This window comes from Schistocerca cancellata, chromosome 7 (assembly GCF_023864275.1).
Source record: "Schistocerca cancellata isolate TAMUIC-IGC-003103 chromosome 7, iqSchCanc2.1, whole genome shotgun sequence".
Taxonomy (NCBI): domain Eukaryota; kingdom Metazoa; phylum Arthropoda; class Insecta; order Orthoptera; family Acrididae; genus Schistocerca; species Schistocerca cancellata.
The window spans coordinates 601,886,626-601,912,477 of record NC_064632.1 but is presented as its reverse complement, the minus strand read 5'-3'; the positions used below and the strand labels follow the sequence as shown (position 1 = coordinate 601,912,477).

At 37.9% G+C, this 25,852-nt stretch overlaps 1 protein-coding gene across 1 annotated transcript in view; it reads right to left on the bottom strand.

The window, feature by feature from the left end:
- LOC126092936 (clavesin-2) overlaps positions 1 to 25,852 on the bottom strand; it is a 51,188-nt gene that overhangs the window by 3,230 nt on the left and 22,106 nt on the right. The window contains exons 4-7 of the mRNA XM_049908667.1: positions 24,023 to 24,084; positions 23,574 to 23,767; positions 18,536 to 18,652; positions 11,383 to 11,476 (exon numbers count right to left, since the gene is read on the bottom strand). Of these exons, the coding sequence (XP_049764624.1) occupies positions 11,383 to 11,476; positions 18,536 to 18,652; positions 23,574 to 23,767; positions 24,023 to 24,084 (467 nt within the window). The remainder of the gene's footprint in view (positions 1 to 11,382; positions 11,477 to 18,535; positions 18,653 to 23,573; positions 23,768 to 24,022; positions 24,085 to 25,852) is intronic.

Below are 25,852 nucleotides of genomic sequence, written 5' to 3'. Positions count from 1 at the left end.
TTTAATCCATCCAAAACCTCACAGAGAAAAGAGAATATAGCATTTTCAGTTGTTAAACCATTTCTAAAACTAAACTGAACATTTGACAGCAAATTATGTGAATTTAAATGCTCCAGTAACCTTCTATATACGCCCTTCTCGATAACTTTAGCAAACACCGATGGCATAGAAATAGGTCTAAAATTGTCAACATTATCAATGTCTCCCTTTTTATAAAGTGGCTTCACTACTGAGTACTTTAATCGGCCAGGAAACTGACCACTCCTAAAGGAAAAGTTACAGATATGGCTAGGTACTGGGCTAACATACATAGAACAATACTTCAGTATTCTGCTAGATACCCTGTCATATCCATGAGAGTTCTTGGTCTTTAGTGATTTAATTATTAACTCAATCTCCCTCTTGTCAGTATCATGGAGGAGCATTTCAGGTAACAGTCTCGGAACAATTTTTTCTAAGAGCGCTATATGATTGTCTGTTGGGAATAGGTTTCTATTTAGTTCACCTGCTATATTCAGGAAGTGATTATTAAATACTGTACATATATGTGACTTATCAGTAACTCGGACATTCCCACTATGCACTGATTCTATATCCTCGACCTGTCTCTGCATTCCAGCCACTTCCTTTACGACTGACCATATGGTTTTAATTTTATCCTGAGACTTAGCTATACTACCTGCATACCACATACTTTTTGCCTTCCTAATAACATTTTTAAGCACGTTACAATACTGTTTGTAATGGGCTGCTGCATTTAGATTTTGACTGTTTCTAACGTTTTGATATAATTGCCATTTTGTTCTACAAGATATTCTTATCCCTCTGGTCAGCCACCCAGGCTGCCTGTTTGTGCTAGTACCCTGTTTTGAACATTCTAACGGAAAGCAACTTTCAAAGAGCATGAGAAAAGTCTTGAGAAAAGCATTATATTTATCGTCTACTGTATCAGCGCTATAAAAATCTTGCCACTCTTGCTCCTTGATAAGATTTACAAAGGTCTTTACAGCAACTGGATCAGCTTTCCTAAACAGTTGATGACTATATTTAACACGTGTTGCAGCACAAAAATCTTTTAGAGTTAAAATTTGTGCACCATGATCTGAAAGGCCATTCACCTTTTTGCTAACAGAATGCCCTTCTAGTAATGAGGAATGAACAAAAATGTTGTCTATGGTTGTTCTACTGTTCCCTTGCACTCTCATCAGAAAGAATACGGTTTGCATAAGATTATATGAATTAAGGAGGTCTAGCAGCATCCTCTTCCTTGCACAATCACTTATACAATTAATATTGAAGTCACCACATATAACTAACTTTTTGTATTTCCTATATGGCATTATTTGTTACAGAGCCATATTTTTTCAAAGAGACAGGTGAATCCGGTCCTGTTACCTGTACCATCACTGGTAAGCACTATGAGTGTCTTTTGTACAACCATGTCATTCCAGCTCTCCAGCAGTTTGGATGTGTGGATGAGATCATTTTTATGCAAGATGGCACACCTCTGCACATTGTAAATCCAGTTAACCAGCTGCTGAACTGCCATTTTGGAAAAGCTAGAATTATCAGCCGCTATTTCCCTACAGCCTGGCCATCCCGATAACCTGATCCTAATCCGTGTGGCTTCTGGCTGTGGAGCTATCTCAAAGATGTCATGTTCAGTGTTCCAACTGTAAACCTAGCTACACTGAAGGCACACATTGTGCAACACATTCTGAATGTGACCCTGGAAACACTTCGATCAGTTGTGGAACATGCAGTTTCTTGATTTCACATTGTTGCAGAAATGGTGGACAGCATACTGAACATGTTTTGCGCCAGTCACATGGAAATTAATAGTCTGATTTGGTTTTGATTTATGCTTTTTATGTGGTTTTTGGCCTTTGGACAATTAAAAACTGATATGATTGGTACTTTTTCAGGGTGTATACATGGAGGGGGGGGGGGGGGGGGGGGGTAAAAAAAATAAAAAAATATCTCGAATTTTTTCCGGCTCTCCCATTTAAAAATGCACTTTTCCCCACATGAAAATACATTTCTTCTATCTATCTATCTATATCCGAATCCCGCTCCAGCTACTGCCGGGTCTGGGTGATGACGAGTCCTCTCCATTTGGCTCGGTCCTCCCACCACTTTTCTTCCTCCACTTGCTGCCAGGTCACACCTCTCCTTTCAACAGATATTCTCACTCCCATTTTCCACCGTGTTCTTGGGCGCCCTCTAGGTCGTTTCCCATCCATCTTTAGTTCTTCCATAATTTTGGGGAGTCTTTGCCCATGCATCCTCTTAACATGCCCATACCATCTTAATCTCTTTCTTTCAATTTCCTCTCTCATACTTTCTTGTTTGAGGTCCTTTCTAATCTCTACATTCCTTACTCTGTCCATTCTTGTTTTTCCTTAACTGCTCTGAGAAATTTCATTTCCCCTGCTTGCAGTCTGCTCCAGTCCCTTTCTTTCATTGTCCATGTTTCTCCACCATAGGTGACAATAGGGAAGTAATAATTCTTATACATCAGGAGTTTTGCTCTTTCTGAAACTTCATTATTCCAAATCAGATGTTTTATTGTTTGGTAGAAATTGCCTCCCTTCTGTAATCTCCTATTAATTTCGTTAGTTATTCCTCCAAGGTGAAAATATACTTTTTCCATGATAAGCAACACTGTACATTCCTTCAGACCCGTAAAAATATCAATTCTTTGAATGGTCAAGTTTTTATGCACCAGCAGAGACTTTCTGGCACTCTATAAAATGAAACTCAGCAATGGGGAAAGGGGTGGAAGGGGGAGGGGGAGGAGAGGGACGTGTTTTGGAAAAATCTTTGAGATGCAGCAACATGTATGCTGGATATTTTCATATTATGATACGCTGCATATTTTCCTATTACAATTTGCTGCATATTTTCTTATTATGAATGTATATATTCAATTTCCACCAAAGTACTGAAACAGAGATTGCAATGCACTTTTGTAAGCCAACCATAGCTCATCTCACTGATTTCACCAGCCAGTTACAACAGATATTCACAGCATAGAATGTGATGTAGTTAGCCAATAGCAACATCACTTTTAAGTAGTGTGAACACACAAATGGGAAAAGTTAATGGTTTAAATTAATGTACATACTGTAGCACAAGAAAAGCTAATGTTTCATATATAATATTGGTATTTTTAGTGTCTGTTACACTTTATATACATCACACAAATGTGCCAATAAAATTTTAAACAATGACAATTTATGGTCTTCTGAGCTCGAAATTATTCTAAGAGGCTGGTACTCAAAGTGTTAAGTTTTAAATGAGAGTCTGTGATTGAAGAAATTCATTGTACATTCTCACACGTAGCATAATTCATCTTGCACAAAAGGAAATTTCCTTTGAAAATAACACTTTTCAAAGAACTATTTGCAATATTTTTCTGCGACGTCTTAGACATGGGTTCATTTAGCAGATGTCAGAAAACAGGTGTTACTAAATGTGGGCAGCTGTGATGTCATAAGAAGCTCACATGTTCATACACATATAGCATTAAGAGATATTACAAGATGTCATGAAAAAATAGGACATCAGAGGATACTACAAGAACATAGGAATTTTGTAAACCATACTAAAATGCATAATTCGGCTTTAAGGACATGTTCGTACATCCAGATTCACAATGAAGTAGGCCACAACCTGATATTAAGCTTTTCAATGTGCTTTTCAGGATGCACATTTTCTTGGAGTACCAGTACTGTTTTGTCTCATGTTTGGTTCTTTATTATGGCATAATGCCATATGTGCCAGAAGATGAAAGTGTGCACTTGAAATTGAGTGAACCTGGCCAATAGTGTGGAATGAAACACTTTGTTTCTTATAAACTGACTGCATTTGTGGAAAAGGTTAATAAAAGCCACATTTATTTAGCAAAATGACAAAAATAACTTCGTTGTTGTGCAAGGCGATTAATGCTTGACTGTCAAAAACATGGAAAGAATATCAGACAACTGAAATCAGTAACATATTTTAGCCTTCCATAATTATGTAAATTTATAATAATTCACTTGATAGTTCCCAGTCACAGAAATCCATTTTGTTTCTATTTGATGATGGAACTGTAAACAAAAAGGAAACAACAAAATGACCAACCATAAACACAGGTCACTACCCCCTCCCCACTACAATCCAGCTTGGGTGCGCCAAATAAAAATTTCTGGGTGGCTTCACTGCCTCTTGCTACTGCTGCAGCCACAAGCAGGAGAAGGTACTGCTCATATGCTACTCAACTGCGCATGCACGAGTCCACTGGAAACTGCCCAAAATGAAAATGTGAACAGCTGTGACGTCACACTCATCAGAAGCAGTTTGCCATTATGAAGTATTCCATAGTCTTTATCCAAAGCAGCTGACACATTTTGCTTTCAGCAAGCACTTGTGTGCACACTGTTTTGTTGTTGTTGGATTCATGTTTTTGTGTTAAAAAGGTCACCATTCATAGTAATTGACAGAAGGTATCAAGTAAAACAGAAATGAAATCTGATGTTCCTCGAGGATATGTTATAGGCCCTTTGTTGTTTCTAATCTACATAAATTATGTGGGAGGCAAACTGAGCAGCCATCTCAGATTGTCTGCAGATGCTGCCATTTACCATTAGTAAAGTCAACAGAAGATCAAAATCAATAGCAAAATGATGTTGACAGGATACCTGTGTGGTGCAAATAGTAGAAATTAGCCCTAAGTAACGAAATGTGTTAACTTCATCCACATGAGTACTAAAAGGAAACCATTAAATTTTGGTTAAATGAAAAATCACACACATTTAAAGGCTATAAATTCAGCTAAATTCTTAGTAATTACAATTAAGAAGAACTGAAACTGAAACGATCACATAGATAATGTTGTGGTGAAGGCAAACAAAAAGAGTTCGTCTTATTGGCAAAAAACTTATAAGATGCAACAGATCTATGAAAGAGACTGCCTACACTATGCTTGTTTGTCCTCTGCTAAAGTACTGCTGTGGAATGTGGATTCCTTGACAGGTATGCTGGGTGCAGGACATCAAAAAATTAAAAGAAGGTCTACTCCTTTTGTATTATTGTGAAGTAGGGGAGAAAGCATCACGGATATAATACACAAGTTGGGATGGCAGTCATTAAAACAAAGGTGTTTTTTGTTATAGCGAGAACTCTTCATGAAATTTTAATCTCCAGCTTTGCCCTTCAAATGTGAAAATATTTTGTTGACCCCCACCTACATAGGGATAAATGATTATTGTAATAAAACATGAGAAATCAGAGCACACACAAAAGATTTAAGTGTTTATTTTTCAACAATCCCACACTCAAAGAGCTCATGGGAAAAACAGAGTGAAAGTGGTTCGACGAAACCTCTGCCAGCCAGCTGAGTGTGAACTGCAGAGCAGCAGTGGGCAATGTTAGGCATCAGCAACTGCTGCTGGCCTCGTGCTTGTGGGGGTCTCGCAAAAAAGTTGTTGAAGCCGATAAAATTTTAGCTACGTAGTTGTTTGTCTCTATTTCCGTACGAATGCAGTAATATTTATCTAGGGTCACCTGGCAACATTATCTGAGGTGTATACCTATGAGGCAGTGCACCAAGCGTACATGTCTGGGACTGCAGACTGGTCCTAGTAGACCTATTGCGTTACACGATTCGCAAGGGACATACCTGTTACGAATCAGCACATGCACACTAGACGGCAATAATCTATGGAACTCGATGGAGACTGTTCTGCTGTAAAGTCGTTCATGCAGACTAAAAAAAATTTGTAAAATAACTTATTAAATTATATACTTAGAGAGGAAGCTAATCGCCATATTAAAAGAAGATGCATGGTAAACGGAAAATACACTTACTTGTCTTCATACATATTCAGAGCCCGCTTGGTATGCACAAATTCTCTGAATTGACTCTTCGATCCAACAACAAGTAAATGCAACAATGCTCTGTGGAAGAGACAATACAGGCAAGAGCATTGTCCTGGCCAGAAATGCCAGCTCTCTGAAACCAATCCTACCAAGTGACACTTCACTCTTATTTCAAGTTATTAAACTGTTAGAAGTGAACAAGTCTTTTATCTCTGAAGGTGTGGTTGTACCAATTTCAGCCATACATACTACAAGAACACCATGCTATGGTAGGGCAGTACACAAAAACATTTCATGGAATATTTATTTGGCTGCTATCATACATGACAGAATAAAAAGAAAATATTCTGCCATGTATGATAATCACACAGCCTATTCTTTCTATACTATGACACTGAGTACTTTAAGTATCCTACTGTACTTATCAGCATACTAAGCACAAAATGTTTTTCACATCATCATGTCTGGAGGATCCTCTAGAGACAGAGACAAAGGGAGAAAATGGGAATCCAGTCCATCAAAAAGAAAAAGAAAAGCAGAGACGATTATATCCAACCAACCTATGAGTTCAAGTACAATGAAATTTCTTAAGAAACCTGCAGGTTTAACTGTTCCAGAGGCCTCCGATGAATGTCTTATCCAAGTGTCTTTAGTTTCTGAAACAGAATGAGCTTCAGGGTCAAATGAATCTGTTACCCTTTCTGATACAGCATCAGAGTTTGGCGAAACTGCTGTGATCTGAGATTGTGTGCCGAATAAAGACTTCAAAAGTGATAATCAAGAACAAACCATTTGTATAAGAGAGTCATTTATAGAATTAGATCTGGGAAAGTGGGTATTTCCAGTAACAGATTCAAAATGGTCCCAACAAAACCTGATGAAAGCTACCCCAAAGATGCCAATAAAAGACATTTTACTAGAAAACAGTAATGACAAAAAGTAACGTTGCGGATGGTTAGCTTCTCCATATCTCAATACAAAGTTTAATGCTTTCCATGTTGACTTTTTTTCACATTTGCAGACACAGATGGTAAAAGAATGATGTTGTGACTGATTAGGGAATCACAAAGATGTTGGTATAACTTGTTTGGGAGATTGAGCAATATTATAAAATACTTAGCTTCACCCAATCTGATGCATAGAGGGCATCGATAATCCCTTAACCTAAATGACAGTGGAAACAGTGGAAATTTTATAGATCTATTTAAATTGTTATCCAAATATGACCTGACCCAAAAAGAGCACTTGCAACTCATTAAGGAAAAGCAACTATGTAAGCATTATCTGAGCCATGACATACAAAATCAATTAATTATAGTAATGTCCAAATCTGTTAACATCGAAATTATAAAAAGAGGCAGACAAGCAAAATATTATGCCTTCATGCTTGATTGTACCAGGGATTTGAGCTGTGTGGAACAAATGTCAATAACATTAAGATTTTGTAAATCCTCAACTGGAGAGGTAGAGGCACATTTTGTTGGGTTTATTGCCATCCCAGAAACAATGGGAGAATATTTAACAAATGAAGTTTTAAATGAACTAGAAAATAATGACCTACACATCCAAAACTGTCAAGGACAGGGATATGATAACGGTAAGGTGTTAGAACAAGAATACTCAACATTAATCCAATAGCTTTGTTCATGCCACACAGGTGCCATTGTGGGAATTTGCTTTTGCTAGATGCTGCTAACACTTCTACAACAGCTAAAATACTTTTTGACTTCATCAATAAAGCCTATGTGCTTTTTACAAAATCAAGCAAGCACTAGGACCTTATAAGAACTAAATTGAAATTGACATTGAAACCTCTGTCTGAAACACAATGGGAAAGTAGAATTGCAGCTGTAAAAGTGATATTTTTGCAATTTGATGATACCATGAAAAGTGTGAGTGACCTGAAAAATAGAACTGATGATTCTGAAACTCTTAGCGACTGTGTTGAAGGAAATGTTAACTTTTGAGTTTATTGTTGCAATACATGTGTGGTATGAGATTTTACTACATGTCAACAATGTAAGTAAACTGTGGTAATCTGTTCAAGTCAACTTGAAAGTTGCTATTGATACTTTACATTCATTTCGTGATTGGATTCAAGAATTCCATAAGACAGGATTTGTAACAGGCACTGCAGTAGCTCGATTATTTGTATAAAAAAGTAGTTATGAAATTGAGTCTCAGTTTAAAAAAAGAATAGCACAGAAAAAAACGAATGTTAGGTTATGAACAAATTGATGAACCTATGCAATCTGCTGAAATACAGTGCAGAGTTAACGCAATGATAGACACTATAATACTTGACACTGTTTGTTGTTTCAAAGTGCTCAGTGAATATTTTGAACAACTTGGTTTTCTTTACAATATGAATTATTTGAAATTGTTATCCATGGATGACCTTCGCAAACACTGTTATGATTTAGGTACAATACTTCGAGAAGGTGAAAATAGCAACATACAGCCTTTCGAACTTTATGAGGAGCTCAATCGAAGTACAATCAAAGATGCAAAACAACTTATTCGGCACATATTAGAAAATAATTTGGAAGAAGTATATCCAAATCTTTACAAAACAATCAAAATAATATTCACAGTGCCGGTCCATACAGCTTTTGCCGAGAGAAGTTTCTCAAAGTTAAAATTCATTAAGAAGCACGGTGTGTCAAGAAAGACTACCTGTGTTGTCAGTACTATCAATTAAAGCAGAAATAGCAGCTGGTATTAAACTATGACATAATCTTTAAAAAAATTTATTTATTTTAATGTATACCTGTCACATGTACTTTTTGTCATTGCAATAATCCTTATATGTTATAATAATAAAATTTCTGTATAATTGTTATTAGTGTATAATTCAGCTCATTTAACATTTCCTTTCTGACTGGAAAGTGAAAGGGTCCTCGCAAATTTGATTCATCGCCAATGTTCAGTTTTCCCCTAGAGCCACCATTGAAGAGTAGTCATATAGTTTTAGATGTAGATGAAGATACTCCATGTGTTTAATATGTACTGGAAGAATAGGCTTATAATAAGTGTATGGAGGAATACAATTGTCATCACTTTTTTTTAAAAAAGTAAAATGGAATAACTGTGATAATTCTAGGGGGGTATGTTTGACAGTCATGGCCTATAATATAGATGCACTAGAATGATTAGAAAGAGACTACAGGGTATAAGTGAAATATTCATTTTAGAAAAACAGAATGGTTTCAGGAACTGAAGGTAGCGGACAGACAAGTACTCATTATAAAACAGTTAATGGGGAAAATCTGTAACTTTAATGTGGAATGCATATAGCCTCTATAATTTATATAAAAGCCTTTGATGATGTAAATAGTCAACGACTATGACAGGTAGTAGAGAAAAGAGGTTATGCTGAACATATCAAAATATTCTGACAGATATGTACATAGACGCTAAGGTATGATTAAAACAGGTGCAAGAATTTCAGATATGATACCTATAAATCAGCATGTTTGACAAAACGTACAATTTATCACTGAAATTATTTAACACATTCACTAATAATATCTTAAGAAAATAGAAACAAGGAGCACATCCTGGAATACAGATATCATACTATGGAAGCACAAACTGCTGTCTTTTTGCAGAAATTTTTTTTTCCCTCTCTCTCTCTCTCTCTCTCTCTCCTTTTTTTTTTTTTTTTTTTTTTTTTAATTACAACATGAAATTACAGTGTATCATTCATTAGTTACACCTGTTGGACAAAAAATAATGTGGAAATCTCAATTAATAATTTGAAGGTAATGGCATCAAAAATTTTTATCAATAATAGAGTAATTGAACAAGTTAACAGTTTTACTTATTTAAGAAACCAAATAAGTTACAAGTAAAATAGCAATATAGACAACAAGCTTGAAGAATTTAAGTATATATGGAGCACTAATAATAGAACCTTAAAATAAAAAGTTAGGAAAGGAAACAAAAATAAAGTTTAAAGAACTATCTGCTGTAATGAGATATCTACGGGCAGCAAAAAGTTGCACTCACTGGGACCATATTAGGACTGACTGACAAGTTAGAGAAGAACTTAAAGTTGAAGGGATCAACAAAACAATAGAGAAACATAGAAACTGGTGAAAGAGTGTGTGAATAGAATTCCAGAAGAATGACTGACAAAACCAGTGTTGAAATATATCTCAAAGTAAGATTGGCTCAACAATGACCTTTTAAGATGGAACAGGCAATTGGCCTAATTCCTGGAAACAATGATAGACCCAACAACTACTTAGGTGTGATATTCTACTGGCCTTATCAAAGTATGACTCTAAAATTATTCAGAAAACTTAAAACTCTGACAGAGACAAATCAGTAACTTTGCATTTGTGACCGTAATGTTGTCATTTGAGCCACCTTAAGAATACCATATTGATTGTTCATGGTTTTCAGCTTGTCAGCATCAATCTTTTACTGTTTGTTACTATAAGTTGCTCTTCCATGACAGAAAAAATATGAAGGATAATGGCTTAGTTTGTACACAGCCTGAGGGGCAGTAGTTCTGTAACATTACTTTCATATTGCAGTGGAGTATGGTTTACCAAAGTTTATCTGGTTTCTGAGGCAATGCAAGAACTAAACAGGTAGAATTTGGAAGTGTTCAGATAACTAATGTTGCTCTTCATTCACTACCAAGTCTACTGTTGCTGTATTAGGATTACTGTGGGCAGCATTCAGAGTAACTACTGTGTCTTGACTTCTGTCATGTTGTCAGAAGGTTTGACATACACTGGAAGTCAGTAAAGAATTTAAAAAAAAACTCTTTCTTTTTGCTACACTTCTGCTTTTGTAATGATGCTTGATACAAAGCACACAACATGTATGTGTACCAGAACAGTTAGAAAACCGCAATTCAGGACTATAGTAAGATGCATGCCTCTGAGGTACAGTATTATAACAGTACAAGCTGAATGCACTACTGGTAAGATGCACATCACTGAGGACACAGTATTACAACAACACAAGCTGAATGACAGAAGTGGTAACAACCTCACTAAGAGCTGCACAGCAGGTGACTAAGTGGTAGTGCACATCATCACCAAGTGCACAACTGGTGGTGGACCAGACCGTGTATGTTGGTTAACAAAAAACAATCGTCTTTGTGTCATCCGTCAAAGTTTGTTGGAGTTGCCCTAAAACATTCTGTATATTTTTGTTTTTATTTGATTGTAGTTCCATTTTTAATATTGTTTTTAAGAGATCATTACACGTGGAAAAACTCTGATAGACATAAAAGCAACAAAGCTTTGTGCAAGATCCGTATCAACCATATGAGGTTACAGACTCTGGACAGGAGCTGCACCCTAGACACAACCCCAGGGCACAGAGTACAGAGCAGAACTAGCTGGCAAATTACAAATGTGTGAGAACAGTGAATTAAGTAAAAAATCAAGAAAAAAATTACACACTAGATAGTGAAATACAGTAAAATGATGTAAGTTACTATCCTTCCACAACAACAAATTTTAACTCTAATAAATAATTCAAATAGGCACATACCTATCATGTCAGCCATTGGAATGAAACCTCCATATTCTTTTGGCAGTATTTTTGGGTTCACAGTTTCTTTCAGGTCATCAATACTTGGGTGAAACTAGAAATTAATTAAAAATGTCTAACATTAGACTTATTTGAATTGACGTCTCATAATTGGTTATGTTATTACTCTTTTTAACTACAATATTTATAAAAGGAAATGTGGCATTATATAATATGCATGCACAGATTTTCTCTAGTTTTACACAACAGAAGAATATTCCTAGATACCACCACCAAGAGGAGTGTCAGAAATGCAGAAGTCCACGATCTATGTTTTACCCAAGCACAATCCTATGAAAAGACTAATATTATGACACAATATTATATAAAAAATTTCATATGAACCACATTATAATCAAAATCAGTGTAACAAAAACTTAATTCCCTTGCTTGATAATCTCTGTATTGATGCTAGTCAATGAAGTAGAAGGAGATGACTAACAGATAACTCTACAATTTAGTCTTAAAATAAGCTATATTTCCAACAAAACATGTTGTTTATTCATGTAGCTGACTCATGGCAAGTAGTAGTATTCATTGTAAAGTTGTTTCACAAGTATTACAGAATTTTAAGCAGGCCAAAAGAGGTGTAGGTAAGATTTTCTTTGGAAAATAGCAAGGCAAACATTAAGATACCAATATGATATTTAAAAATATGAAAAGCTATTTACTATAACTAAAGAGGCAGTAATTTTTTCCCCAACATAGCTGCTTTTTTTCTAAATTACTCAGCTGACTTTAACTAACATAAATAAAAATAGCATTAATGAGTATAACAGTAGTTTATTCTTGGTACAGTTTACACATTAAGTTTACATGGTCTACTTGTCTTTTTTCAATTTAAACCTCACTTCACTCCACATCTGTGGAGGTTCTCCTTCTTGATGGGATCTACAGAACACAAATGATTGAATTAATTAATTTCTGTAATAAAGATAAACACAAAGTTTTCTGAAGCCAATTTTTAGCCTTGGTATTGTACTTTGCAAAAGAGAAAGAAAAGTGTTAGTAATAACACACAACATTAGTGAATGTATCCATTGGGATACTAGTGTTAAAACAGCTGCTGTTTAAAGAGGGCTTTAGGGGAGGTTCTAGTAATAACACGAGATATAACTTTTGTGAAATACACAAGTACTACAAAAGTGTTATCTCTGTGAGACAAAAGGGTTGCCACAAGTTACTCTGATATTACCCTAATTTACAGACAAGTTTTAGAATTGTTCCCTAGCAAATTTTGAGATCTCAAGGGTAAGTAAAGACATAAATTGAAAAAAAAAATTGAAAGACTTCTGTATTCCTAAATGTGTGAGCAAAAATCTTAAGTACTAACATTAAAATCTTTTGTATGAACTGCTTTTACATGGAGAAAGCAAGCCAAAATATATATCTGATATGAATATAATAGAGGGAAACATTCCACGTGGGAAAAATATATCTAAAAAGAAAGATGATGAAACTTACCATACAAAAGCGCTGGCAGGTCGATAGACACACAAACAAACACAAACATACACACAAAATTCTAGCTTTCGCAACCAATGGTTGCCTCGTCAGGAAAGAGGGAAGGAGAGGGAAAGACAAAAGGATTTGGGTTTTAAGGGAGAGGGTAAGGAGTCATTCCAATCCCGGGAGCGGAAAGACTTACCTTAGGGGGAAAAAAGGACAGGTATACACTCGCGCACACACACACATATCCATCCTCATATACACAGACACAAGCAGACATTTGTAAAGGCCTTCCTGACGAGGCAACCATTGGTTGCGAAAGCTAGAATTTTGTGTGTATGTTTGTGTTTGTTTGTGTGTCTATCGACCTGCCAGCACTTTTGTTTGGTAAGTTTCATCATCTTTCTTTTTAGATATACAAAATATATATCTGTTTTATTAAGACCACTGAGGTTATTTATTTCAATAAAACAAACCACATTTGATGAAAAAATATGCATTTCCTTGGAGCCGCAAGACAGTTTTAAAATAGCTTCACTGATTTCAGAATTATCCTTAAAAAAAAAAAAAAAGTAGGCCTCTTGAGAGAAGTGTGTAAGGCAGGGAAGACTTGTGTAAACCAACACAGCACATGACCACCAATAATATTTTGGTGTTACTATGTTTGTTATTATCGCTGATTGCCCAATGTGTTATGTCTATTATTTTACCGGTATTGTGGGATTCCTCTTTCAAGAAATATATGAGTACATAGCATGCAAACTGTCAGCAACTGCCACAATTTTTTTCTCTTTATCATCCACACTTCCTAATAGATAAACTACTTCCAAAGTGTCAAAAATATGCTAGAATAAATGCCACACTGTACAATGTTCTTGTGGTGAGATAGTTGCAGTTCCTGAAATCCATTGCCCACGGCATCTGGCCTGGTGAGGAGCACCGCAGTCCTGGATCCACAGATAAACCATGAAAATTTGCCGCATTACACCACACACAAACAGACCCAGCCTGCAGGCAGATCAGTGACACTATATCCAATGGGCAAGGCTTGCACATTAGTGGGAAACAGTGGGTTTCAGATCAGCAGGCCCGATTCGTTAAGAGGTACCCACTGAAATTGCCTGTGGTTTTGGCCCGTCATGGAAGTCCATTTGCGTAGCCAGCTATTCACATGTCACAGACACCATGTTGATGAAATGGGACCCTGATGATCAATCCATGCAACATATGACTTGCGCAGATAATTTGAGAATCAATACTAATGAGGATAGGCAGCAACTCACCATAAAGGTGATCTCTGAGCTGCAGACAGGCACATAGAAAAAGACAATCACACTCTCACAACTACATATTTGGCCAAAACCTCTGTCAGAAAATGAGAGCACACACATGTTCACACAATCACTGTGGCACATCTCATGCGCACATGACCACCGTCTCCATCCGGCAACAGTCTCTGAGAATCAGATCCAAACAAACCACTCACCTCCCTGCCTCTCACTGGCAGCTACTAGGCTAGTGGCAAGAAGTTGTGGCAGCACTGGCTGCAAACTGTGGGGTGTGGTAGATGCAGTAAGAATAAAGGAGTAGGAAAGCGGTGCACGTACTCAGCTGCGCCCAGCCAGCAACGATGCATGACATCACACTAAACAAACTATTTCATCTACTGAGACAAAAACAAGATTTTTCCAGTTTTTTTTTTCAAATTTCCCTGACATGCTTGAAATTTCCTGATAGTTCTGGGTTTCCAGAACTTGTGGCAACCCTGACCAAGTTTCACCATAGTATGATTTTATAACTCATCATCAACTGGAAGTGTGCACACAGCAATAGCATAATTCATTCGTTAAACAATTAAAAAATAAAAACTCTTTATGAATAAAACACAAACAATAAGTAACATTATTTAAAATAAAGTAAAAAAAGAGAAGAACAGAAAAACATAGTGTCATGGTTGAAATAAAGATCACAGGTGACAGATTTAAGGAATATGATATCACATTGCAATCATTAGTTTCCAGGCTTGATGATGACTTTCAAATAGTGACAATAAAGTGTGTCCCTTGATAAGTAACAAAATATAGATGCAGTTCACATACTTCAGTGGACATTATGTACACAATCAATGGATTTTAGTTTCAAAAGTGCAACCATCAAGGAATTCACAAATTCATATCAGCGCACACTCCACTGCAGAGTTAAAATCTCATTCTGCAAACATCCTCCAGGCTGTGGCTAAGCCATGTCCTTTCTTCCAGAAGTGCTAGTTCTGCAAGGTTCGCTGAAGAGCTTCTGTGAAATTTGGAAGGTAGGAGATGAGGTACTGGCAGAATTGAAGCTGTGAGGATGGCTTGTGAGTCATGCTTAGGTAGCTCAGTTGATAGAGCACTTGCCCGCGAAAGGCAAATGTCCCAAGTTTGGGTCTCGGTCCAGCACAGTTTTAACCTGCCAGGAAGTTTCATATCAGTGCACACTCCACTGCAGAGTGGAAATCTCATTCTGGAAACATTCAGTTATTTAAAAAAAATAAATAAATAAATAAATAAAAGAGTAATTATTGTGGCTGTGGTATTGTTTCTAGTTGAGTAGCACAATATTGGGCTGGCATGAAGAGGCCATTCTTTGTGGTGTGTCAGTGCTTGAAGTGCTTCAAGACATACACTGATGAGCCAAAACATTACGACAACAGGCCACCATGAGGCTGAAAGCTGCCTGGTGACATTGCAGGCACATTACATAAGGAAAGTATTTTAGCAAGGCGGAGACAAATGGAAAATCATTCTAGTGAGGATAAGGATTGCAAATGGCAAAATACCCTGACATAAACAACTCAAACAAAGAGCTGATTGTTATAGCCCAATGCCTGAGAATGAGCATCTCGGACATGTGTGGCAGGTCAGCTGTTTGCTCGATACAGTCATGAGTATCTACAGAAACAGATCAAAGGACAGTGAAACTGTGGGTTGGTGACAAGGTGTCAGACGTCCACGCTTCATCACAGAATATGAAGGTCAGAGACTTGTCTGTGTTGTAAAGAAGAATAAGCAGTGATCTGTGGCAGATCCGATGGTGCAGTAAAATGCCACTTCGAGCACAAGTGTATCAGAGAACACAATTTAGTGCATATTGCCAAATGTGGGACTCTGAAGCAGATGAACCCTACATATTCCAATGCAGCCCAACAACATTGTCGATGATAAATGCAGTGGGAACCGGATCACTGAGACTTGACTGTGTATAAATGGAAATATGTCACCAGGGTGAATGAATCATGTTTCTTTTTACACCAGGTTGCTAGTCACGTCCAGATATGTTGTCATCCGGGTGAACAGCTGCTCAAAATATGGACTGCATCATGAACATAGGTTAGCAGGAACAGTATTATGCTATGGCGGACATTCACTTGGGCTTCTATAAGACCTGTTGCGTAATCAAAGGTACTGTGACAACTGTCCAGCACACAAACATTATTGCTGACCACCTGCATCCATTCATGCTTGATGTCTTCCCTGAAGGCAAAGGCATCTTTCAGTAAGATAACATCCTTGCCACATGGTCCATCTCCGTAGTGCAGTGGTAGCACAACCACCTACCATACGAGGGGGCCCGGGTTCGATTCCCAGCAAGTCACTGAAGTGGTGTCAACTAAAAAGACTTGCAATATGGCTGCTAAACCCCAAAGGGGATATCCCAGCCAATAAATGCCATACAGTGAATTGGGGAGCATAATAATGAGTACACAGTTCGCCTAATATGAACCCAATCAAGCACAAATAGGACGTTTTTGGGCACCAGCACTGTGTCTTCAAACTACCAGTCAATAATTTAGAGGAATTCTGTGGTCTCTGTGCACTCATACAGTGCCATGTACCTCCAGAAACCTACCAACAACTTGATGAGTCCACACCATGCAGAGTTTCTGCAGTACTGCATTACAAAGCTGGACCGAAGCTCTGTCAAGCAGATCGCCACAATGTTTTGGCTTACTAGTGAGGTGCACATCCTAGGCAGGCTTAAATATGCAACAGGAAAACAGCAAAAACATAAAGGAAATTAAATCACACTTAATTACAGCTTCAATGTGCTGCTTTCAGTCATCATTGTCACATAGAAAAAAAAGGGGAGAAAGAAATAAAAAGAGTTCACTGTAGAATAGAAGTTCATTTTTCTGACCAGAACTTGCAAAATGTGTCTCAATAGGCTTTCTATAAAGAATGTTCTACAGGTAAAAACCATAAATTATATGACATGGGTGCCCTGGCAGAGGTCTTCTTTTGCTAAAATGTTTCTGCTTATGCAGGTCATTCACAGAGCCTCTTCCGAGCCTCCCTTTTCCTCCACAGTAGCACCTCCTCCCATTACACTCCTCTTCGGTTCACATCATCCTTCACCTGGTCTCTCTGCCGCTTTTGTAGTCTTCCAACTCAACTGGTCTTAGTCCAGATTCTGTCCATTCTAGGGCTCTTTTCAAAAATCTTTCTGATCCCATTCTTTTAATATGGCCAAACCATTTAAGCCCATCGCTCTCCATAGTTTCTTTTAAGAGCTCAATGTGCAGCATGTTTCATATTATTTCATTTCTTATACTGTCTATTATTGTTTTAATGAGGATCTCTCATGCAAAGCACATCTGTGTTGCTTGTATTCTGCTCAGATTTGTCCAAGTCCAACATTCTGATCAGTATGTCAAAGTTGAAAAGATTATATGACTTATACATCATGATCTTTGCTTTGGCAGGAATTTGCAATTTCTAATTATGTCCAACACATTATAAAAAAAAATTTGAACTATTTTCTACTTGCTCTGAAATTTCATCCTTGATGTTTCCTATCTTCCTATCTTGGTTAATTTATGTCCTAGGTACTTGAAGGTGTCTATTTCTTTAATAATTATTCCATTTGAAGAGGTAAAAAAGAAAAATCATCCCACTGTTGTCTCCAGTCATGTTTCAAAGGCATCAGATTCCACAGCTCCCTACATATTATGCAGGAAGCTAAATTGCTATGGCATTATTCATACTTGAATGGAGTCTTAGCTTCAACATGAGGCTCAGAACATTGTACTGGAAAATTAGCTTGCAGCAAAAAACTCAACTTAGATTCCAGGAACATAAAATACAGAATACCACAAATATTTGTACACAGTGTACTTCTGCTTTTTTATCTGTATAAATGACCTAGAACCACTTTAAAGAAATGTTAACAAATAAGATTCTTTTACGTGTAATATTCCTTGATATTTACCTGGGTAAAAAGATAAAACATAGTTAATAAAGGAGCCCATCCACTTACAAATTATTTACATTCTACCAGAACTTTTCTTGTCATATTTAAAATGAAGTTATATCTAAAAAGAAAGATGATGAGACTTACCAAACAAAAGCGCTGGCAGGTCGATAGACACACAAACAAACACAAACAAACACACAAAATTCTAGCTTTCGCAACCAACGGTTGCCTCGTCAGGAAAGAGGGAAAGACAGAAGGATTTGGGTTTTAAGGGAGAGGGTAAGGATGACTCTGCATATTATACGTGCACTTGATATTCTTACTAAAAGTAAGAATGTGTCTGTAACCAGATGGACTAACTAATCATCACTTATTCTGATTACATGAATACATTATTATTATTATTCTTTTTATTACTGTTGGTACTATCACTTACCACAACACGGGACCTTAACTTCTCATTCATAAGTGCAGTGAAGAACTCAAAAACTTTGTTGGCATAATGTGGAACATGAAGGAAATGCATCTCTTTATGCCTCATTGGGGTTGAGTTCTGGAAAGATAAGTAGCTATGTACAGTTGTATAACCTTAGCAACAAATTATGTGAAGAGTACTGCACTAGTATAACTAAAACTAAAGTTTTTACTTAATGGATCCTTTCACCATACCATGATCATTCTGTTTAATTTGTCACCATCACTTCCTGATTGTATTCAAGGCTGAAATAAATACCAGAAGAATATTCACAGGTTTATGTTTTTCATGGTTAAATGTATAGTGAAATGAGGGAGGATTTTTGCAGTCACTCAGTAGGGACCTCCTCAACATCTCTTGAAACATAATAGTACTGCAGTAACCAAGAAAAAATGCTTCTGTCATCAGGTCCCAACTTCATAAAAGAGCCTTTCTGACTGACTCCTTTCTATGCTTCTCAAAATCCTAAACTCATTGTCTGATTCAGGTTCATTGATGATGTCTTCATGACTTTCCCAGTATGCTGAAGATCTCTTAAATGCCTTTGCAGACAAGCATTATCCACCAAACCTAGTCCACAAGCATATTTCCCACACCATATCTGAAGACACCCCTAATCCTGCCATCACCACCAAGTACTAATTGCAAAGTTGTACTCCGCCTATGACTATTTTTTTGGAAATCTGTGATAAGGTCTTATGGGACCAAACTTCTTAGGCCATCAGTCCCTAAGCTTACGCACTACTTAATCTAACTTAAGCTAACTTATGCTAAGGACAACACACACACCCATGCCCAAGGGAGGACTCGAACTGCCAATGGAGGGTGCCGCGCAGTGCATGACAAGATGCCTCAGACCATGCGACTACACCACGCAGCATATGACTATGCATCACTGTGTCTGGAAATAAGGGGTATCCTACCCACAATCCTTTCCACCACACCTAAAGTGGTATTTCACCATCCACCCAACCTTCATGTCTTGCTCCATACCTATATCATTCCCGCTGCCCACCCATTGCCACAATGGTTGTACGATCATGGAAGATCTGGGTATAACACCCACCCAACACATCCTAATCTAGCCCTGTCACAGTCTTATCCTATTCCATCAGAGGTGGGCCCACATGTTAAAGTAGCCATTTCACATACCAGCTATGCTACAATTCATGCACAACATTTTATGTGTGCAGGAGCACCAACCACCTGACCACCAGAATGAAAGGCCACAAGCAGAGTTGACCACTCAGTGGCAGAACTGGACCCCTGTCCCACACCAGCTTTACTGGACTATGTAAGTGGGCGTTACCATGTTCATCTAGATCTACATGGATACTCTGAAAATCACATTCAAGTGCCTGGCAGAGGGTTGATCGAACCACCTTCACAATTCTCTATTATTCCAATCTCATATAGCGTGTGGAAAGAATGAACACCTATATCTCTCTGTACGAGCTCTGATTTCCCTTATTTTATCATGTTGATCGTTCCTCCCTATGTAGGTCAGTGTCAACAAAATATTTTCGCATTTGGAGGAAAAGGTTGGTGATTGGAATTTCGTGAGAAGATTCTATGGCAACAAAAAATGCCTTTCTTTTAATGACTTCCAGCCCAAATCCTGTATCATTTCTGTGACACTCTCTCCCATATTTTGCGATAATACAAAACGTGCTGCCTTTCTTTGAACTTTTTTGATGTACTCCATCAGTCCTATCTGGTAAGGATCCCACACCATGCAGCAGTATTCTAAAAGAGGACAGACAAGCGTAGTGGAAGCAGTTTCCTTAGTAGGCCTGTTACATTTTCTAAGTGTCTTGCCAGTCTTTGGTTCCCCACAACATTTTCTATGTGTTCCTTCCAAGTTAACTTGTTTGTAATTGTAATACCTAGGTATTTAGTTGAATTAATGGCTTTTAGGTTAGACTGATTTATTGTGCAACCGAAGTTTAATGAATTCCTTTTAGCACTCATGTGGATGACCTCACACTTTTCATTATTTAGGGTCAATTGCCACTTTTTGCGCCATTCAGATATCTTTTCTAAATCGTTTTGCAGTTTGTTTTGATCTTCTGATGACTTTATTAGTCGATAAACGACAGCGTCATCTGCAAACGACCGTAGACAGTTGCTCAGATTGTCTCCAAAATTGTCTATATAGGTAAGGAACAGCAAAGGGCCTATAACACTACCTTGGGGAATGCCAGAAATCACTTCTGTTTTACTCGATGATGTAGTCCTCCTATCCTCTATCTCTTTTAAGCCATTGCACCCACACAATCTGGCCAACAATCTCTCCTTCGTCTGTCCTGCAGCCCCTGCCATTCCACTCCTCATCATCGTACACTGCACAAACTCACTGGCTCCAGTGCCCATGTGTCGCATTTCTGTCCCTGGCACATCCTTCACACATACCTGTCTTGCACACCTGCTATCTTCCTCTTGAGCTGTCAGCCACCCTTCCCTAACCCTCACTCCCACCTACCATCTCTTCCCTCCAACCAATTGCCCCAGTCTATCTGCTGAACTGCAGCTGGCACACTGTAGCAACACACTGAGTGTGTGTGCTGTTTGGGTTGTCTCCTTTACTCCTAAATTATTCACATGAGAACAAAAATGTAGTGGTACACCTTCAATTACACTTCAGTTCAGGAAAACCTCCAAGAAAATAAAACTAAATGAAAATAGTGTATGTTAAATCACTACTTTCATTGTGTTGTTTCATGTTTAGAAACAAAATTGCATTTTTTTTGTAAAAAAACAGATATTTTTTCAATACACACTGTAAGTTTTCTTACTAATTGCTCTATACAGTATGCTTCCTTAATAAAGCTGATCCTCTGTAAGTCAGATGACTGTAAATTCTTCAACCATTAAGCTGTAATCTTTTAACCCAATATTCTTTCTTAGTAACACTGATGTGTTGCAAATCAGATAACTGGTTACCTTTCTTCATTTTTCCATATCTAGCAGAAATCTGAAATTTTAGAACATTCACTACCTACTGTAAACAACTATGTCTTTCTGTCACTGACATATATTTTCACATAGCTCAAACAATGGAAAATCCAACATGGAATAACGACCTTCATGCCTGGAGATGACCGTGGCCATATGTGTATGAGCTGGGTTTGTGTGAATGTTTGTGAGTTTTCTGTGTCTGATGAAGGACTTGGTCCAATAGCTGAATATATCTAGCATTGTTTTCATTGTGCTTGTCTGGAGCTCAATGCCTTTCAATTTGTAGTGACTTTTGACCACAAAAGGAGTACCTTTGAGTTTTGACTTGCAGACCCTTTGATCTATGTTATTTGATAACTTTGTCTTTGCGCAGTTTCCTCCCATATTTGTACTTCACGTGTTCGACACGCAAGTCGCCAAAGTGGCGTCAACTCGAAAGACTTGTACCAGGTGAACGGTCTATCTGACAGGAGGCCCTAGCCACACGACATTTCATTTCTTCATGTGTGTGTTCCACAGTTCTCAAATAAAATTTACTCTTCAGCACATATGAAGTTGGTGGTTTCTGTTCCTTCATCATATAACAAAGGGAAGGAATTTACCAGAAAGTAGTTCAGAACATGTGTTGTTTTTATAAGGTATATATTGTACTGCAATGCCAATTCTATTAGTGACTGTACTGATTGAATACATGGGTCACGTAAAAATGAAATGGAGTCAGTGCACATTGAAAATAACCATGTATAAAAATAAAACAAAAAAATTTAGAATCACAGGTATAATTTACAGAGAGACAGCTTTGAGAAACTTTGATGACAGATCAAATAAGCTCTGAGAACTTCACATATGTAATAAAACTGTGCTGTCAACGGAGTTTGAGTGACATCTTAGTAGATATGAGACTAATTGTGCAGTCCCACCAAAGTTCAATATTTGTCACTACATGGGAACAAAATCTTTCTTTCTTGTTCCCCTGCACATTCAGAAATGTAGTTTAAGACATCAGATTTCTTTGGTCACGTCTGTGATGAATTGTATATATTATTGTGAAAAATTAAAATTAAATCATCAGACAAGTTTTACTAGAGATGCCTTCTCTAAGTTTGAAATATCATGTACAGTTTAAAAATTACAGTGCTGCCCATAAATGTGGGTGTATTTGTGTATGCATGTATACATGTATATGTATGTTCATGCCCTCAGGGGTGGCATGAAATCATGCCTGCCACCAGGCAGCTTAGCAACATCATAGGCTATGGATCTGATACTAAAACAGTTCATTTTGAATTATTTTTACAGTCACCTACTTACTCACCCATTGTACTCCCAGAGATGCTGGAGGTGTTATAACCCAAGAATATCTTTTGCTGGGTAGTAAATGACATGTATACTAAGTTTGGCTGATATTTCTCCAGGTATTCCACAATTATTGTTACATGACACCCACTTTTCTGTTACTGTCCTAGGAGTCATGCAGAACTATTTTTTCCAGATAGTGACTAATACATGTACCAAGATTGGTTGAGACCACTCCAACCATTTCTATGGGTTTTACAATAACAAGCATGCTGTCAACATGGGAGAACACGGTTTTACCTGCTTTAGCTGGTGTCAGTTTTGTGGGCTGCCAAAAATGCCTCATAATGACTTATGAATGAAGATCACATTACTTGGAAACTACAAATCAACTGAAATTTTTTAGTGACTTTTGGTAACAACAGACTGTTAATATTGTGACAACTAATAAGTAATTTCAACTATAACATAAACCACTTTTGATCAGCTTCGCATGTTATCCCCTTAACAAATTCTCCCCCTCCTAACAATGCTACTGGGAACTTTACCACCTCCTCCTCTCCACCAGCATATTTTCCACATACCGAGCCCATAAAATTTCTCCAGTCTTTCCAGAGTTAAGCTTACAAGTCATCACTATCCCATCCCAAAAAATAGAAATACCGGTACTAGGGACACAATTGTGTCCTGATGTTAAGTCATGTATGCACCATGTTTGTCTGAAATTGCTTGAGATTTAGTGTACCTGTATGCACCGTAGCATGCTTCTGATGTCTGTGAATGACCACAAGCTGATGTGGCCCATGAGAAGACCAGATTCATCATTCAGGTAGGTATATCCTCGAATCTGATTTTCCGGTTCATCCATAAGTGCCTCGACCACCAGGCTGTGACAGCGAGCCATGTGTCCTGAAGAGTACTTGTAAGGGTCAAATCGACCTGAAACCGACAGGCAGTACTACAGTTAATACAGACTACTGCGTAGTGAGTAAGGAAGGCAGGCACATAATTTATTTCGGAAAGTAATTCTCACAATACTTTAAGTGCTTAAATTCAATAACAGTGGAAATTACATTTATGTTTCCTTTATCTTTACTTTTTTTGTGGTCATCACAAGCAAATAACAAGCATTTAATACAGCTGACACACCTACAGATAGAACAGGATACAGTGTGCAAAGGGCTCGAGACGTACCTGCACAGGACAGGAGGACTTGTCGGCCATGTTCGTCACGTTCTGGCAGAGGAATCAAGTACCTGGAAAATGTTCAAATATAATTTGAGAGACTCTGTGATCACTCTGTCTCACCTCTGACAGCAATGAGTAGTAATTAAATAAGAAACTTGTGTTTTTTGGACAGTACTTGAAGAGCTGCAAGATTAATTATAAGGAAACTGCCTAATCATAGACTCAGCATTTCAAAAGTAAGTTTCCCTTGCGTGGAAGTATGCCATAAAAATAATATGTGCAATGCATCAACAATGATAATAGAGACACTTTTGTAAAGGGTCTGACATCTCAGCTTGCTTACAGAAGTTTTGATCACCACCCAACAGATTTTCCAGGTAGCAAAATTAATTTTAGAAACAAACTAAAAACGTTTTTTTCCATAAAACTACTTCTATTCCATGGGAAAAGTTGTATTTATAAACTCACTAGTTGCATTTACTGAACTAATGTTCACTATCGCGCCCGCTCAGCAACTGAGTGCATCAGATGCCTCTTAGCGACAGTTTGGCAATGGCTATTCGCGTGAACAGATGCTTGTCAGTGGTTGTGCCCACAAAGCGTGCCACACAGTGGTTGTAGGTAAGTTGGAAGACATTATGGCTGCGTTCACAGGTGCCTTTGCCTTTGGTGGCATAGGAAATGCCTGTGACAGGACTGCCAACAAGGCACAGTGAGAGGATGCACGGGAGAGGTCTTGATTTTAGGTTTCTTTGAGGATGTGAACTATAGGGCAAGGGGTTAGGAGCAGAGGTGGAGTAGAGATGGATAAGGCCACTGCATAGGTTGGGTAGGTAACAGAATACCACTGTGGGAGTGATGGAAATGATAGTGGAGAGCACATTTCTCATTTCAGGACACAACGGGAGGCACTTGAAACACTGGCAGAGAATGTTGTTCAGTTGCTCAAGTCCTGGGTGGTACGGAGTCATGAAGGGGTGTTGCTTTGTGGCTGGACAGTGGGTGTGATGGGGATGTTAGGCAACTGGGGAGACAAGGTCCAGGAGATATATTTCTGTACGTGGTAGGGGATGTAATTTTGGTCTGTGAAAGTCCCTGTGAGACCTTCTGCATGTTTGGAGAGTGACTGCTCATTGCTGCAGATGTGACAACCATAGGTGGCTAGACAGCACGGAAGGGATTGAATGGTAGCCATCAGAATAGTAGGTGTGGTATGACGGAGGTGCTGATGAGGTGGAAGTCAGTATCAAGGAAGGTGGCTTGTTGGACTGAGGAGGACAGGGGAGCACAGAGGCATTGAAGTTCTGGAAGGATATGGATAAAGTGTACCCACTCCTTGTCCTGAACATGAAGATGTCATCAATGAATCTGTACCAGGTATTTTGGGTGGCTGTGAAGGATTCCTGTACATGGCACATTAAAAGGTTGCCATAGGATGGTGATTTTTGGGAGCCCACGACCATACTGTGAGTACTTTTGTAGGTGATTCATTGAAGGTGAAGTAATTGTGGGTGACAATATGTACTATCTATCCAAAAAGCACTCAGCCTGATTTTATTCTTTGTGTACAGGCAACAACAATGGATTAATATGGTGGCAGCTTGTGCTAACAAATGTAAATAACTGTTTTGAAGAAGAGAAAAATGTGTGCAAAGTCTGTCCCAAACACATTGACTCCCCCCCCCCCAAAAAAAAAAAAAAAACAAAAAAAAAAAACAAAAAAAAAAAAACACAGTGTGTGGATACTTGCTGTCACTTGATTGAAATGCAAAATGTCGACAATTCTTTTCTGGAAGAAATCATCACAGGTGATGAGACTTAGTGTTATGGATACAA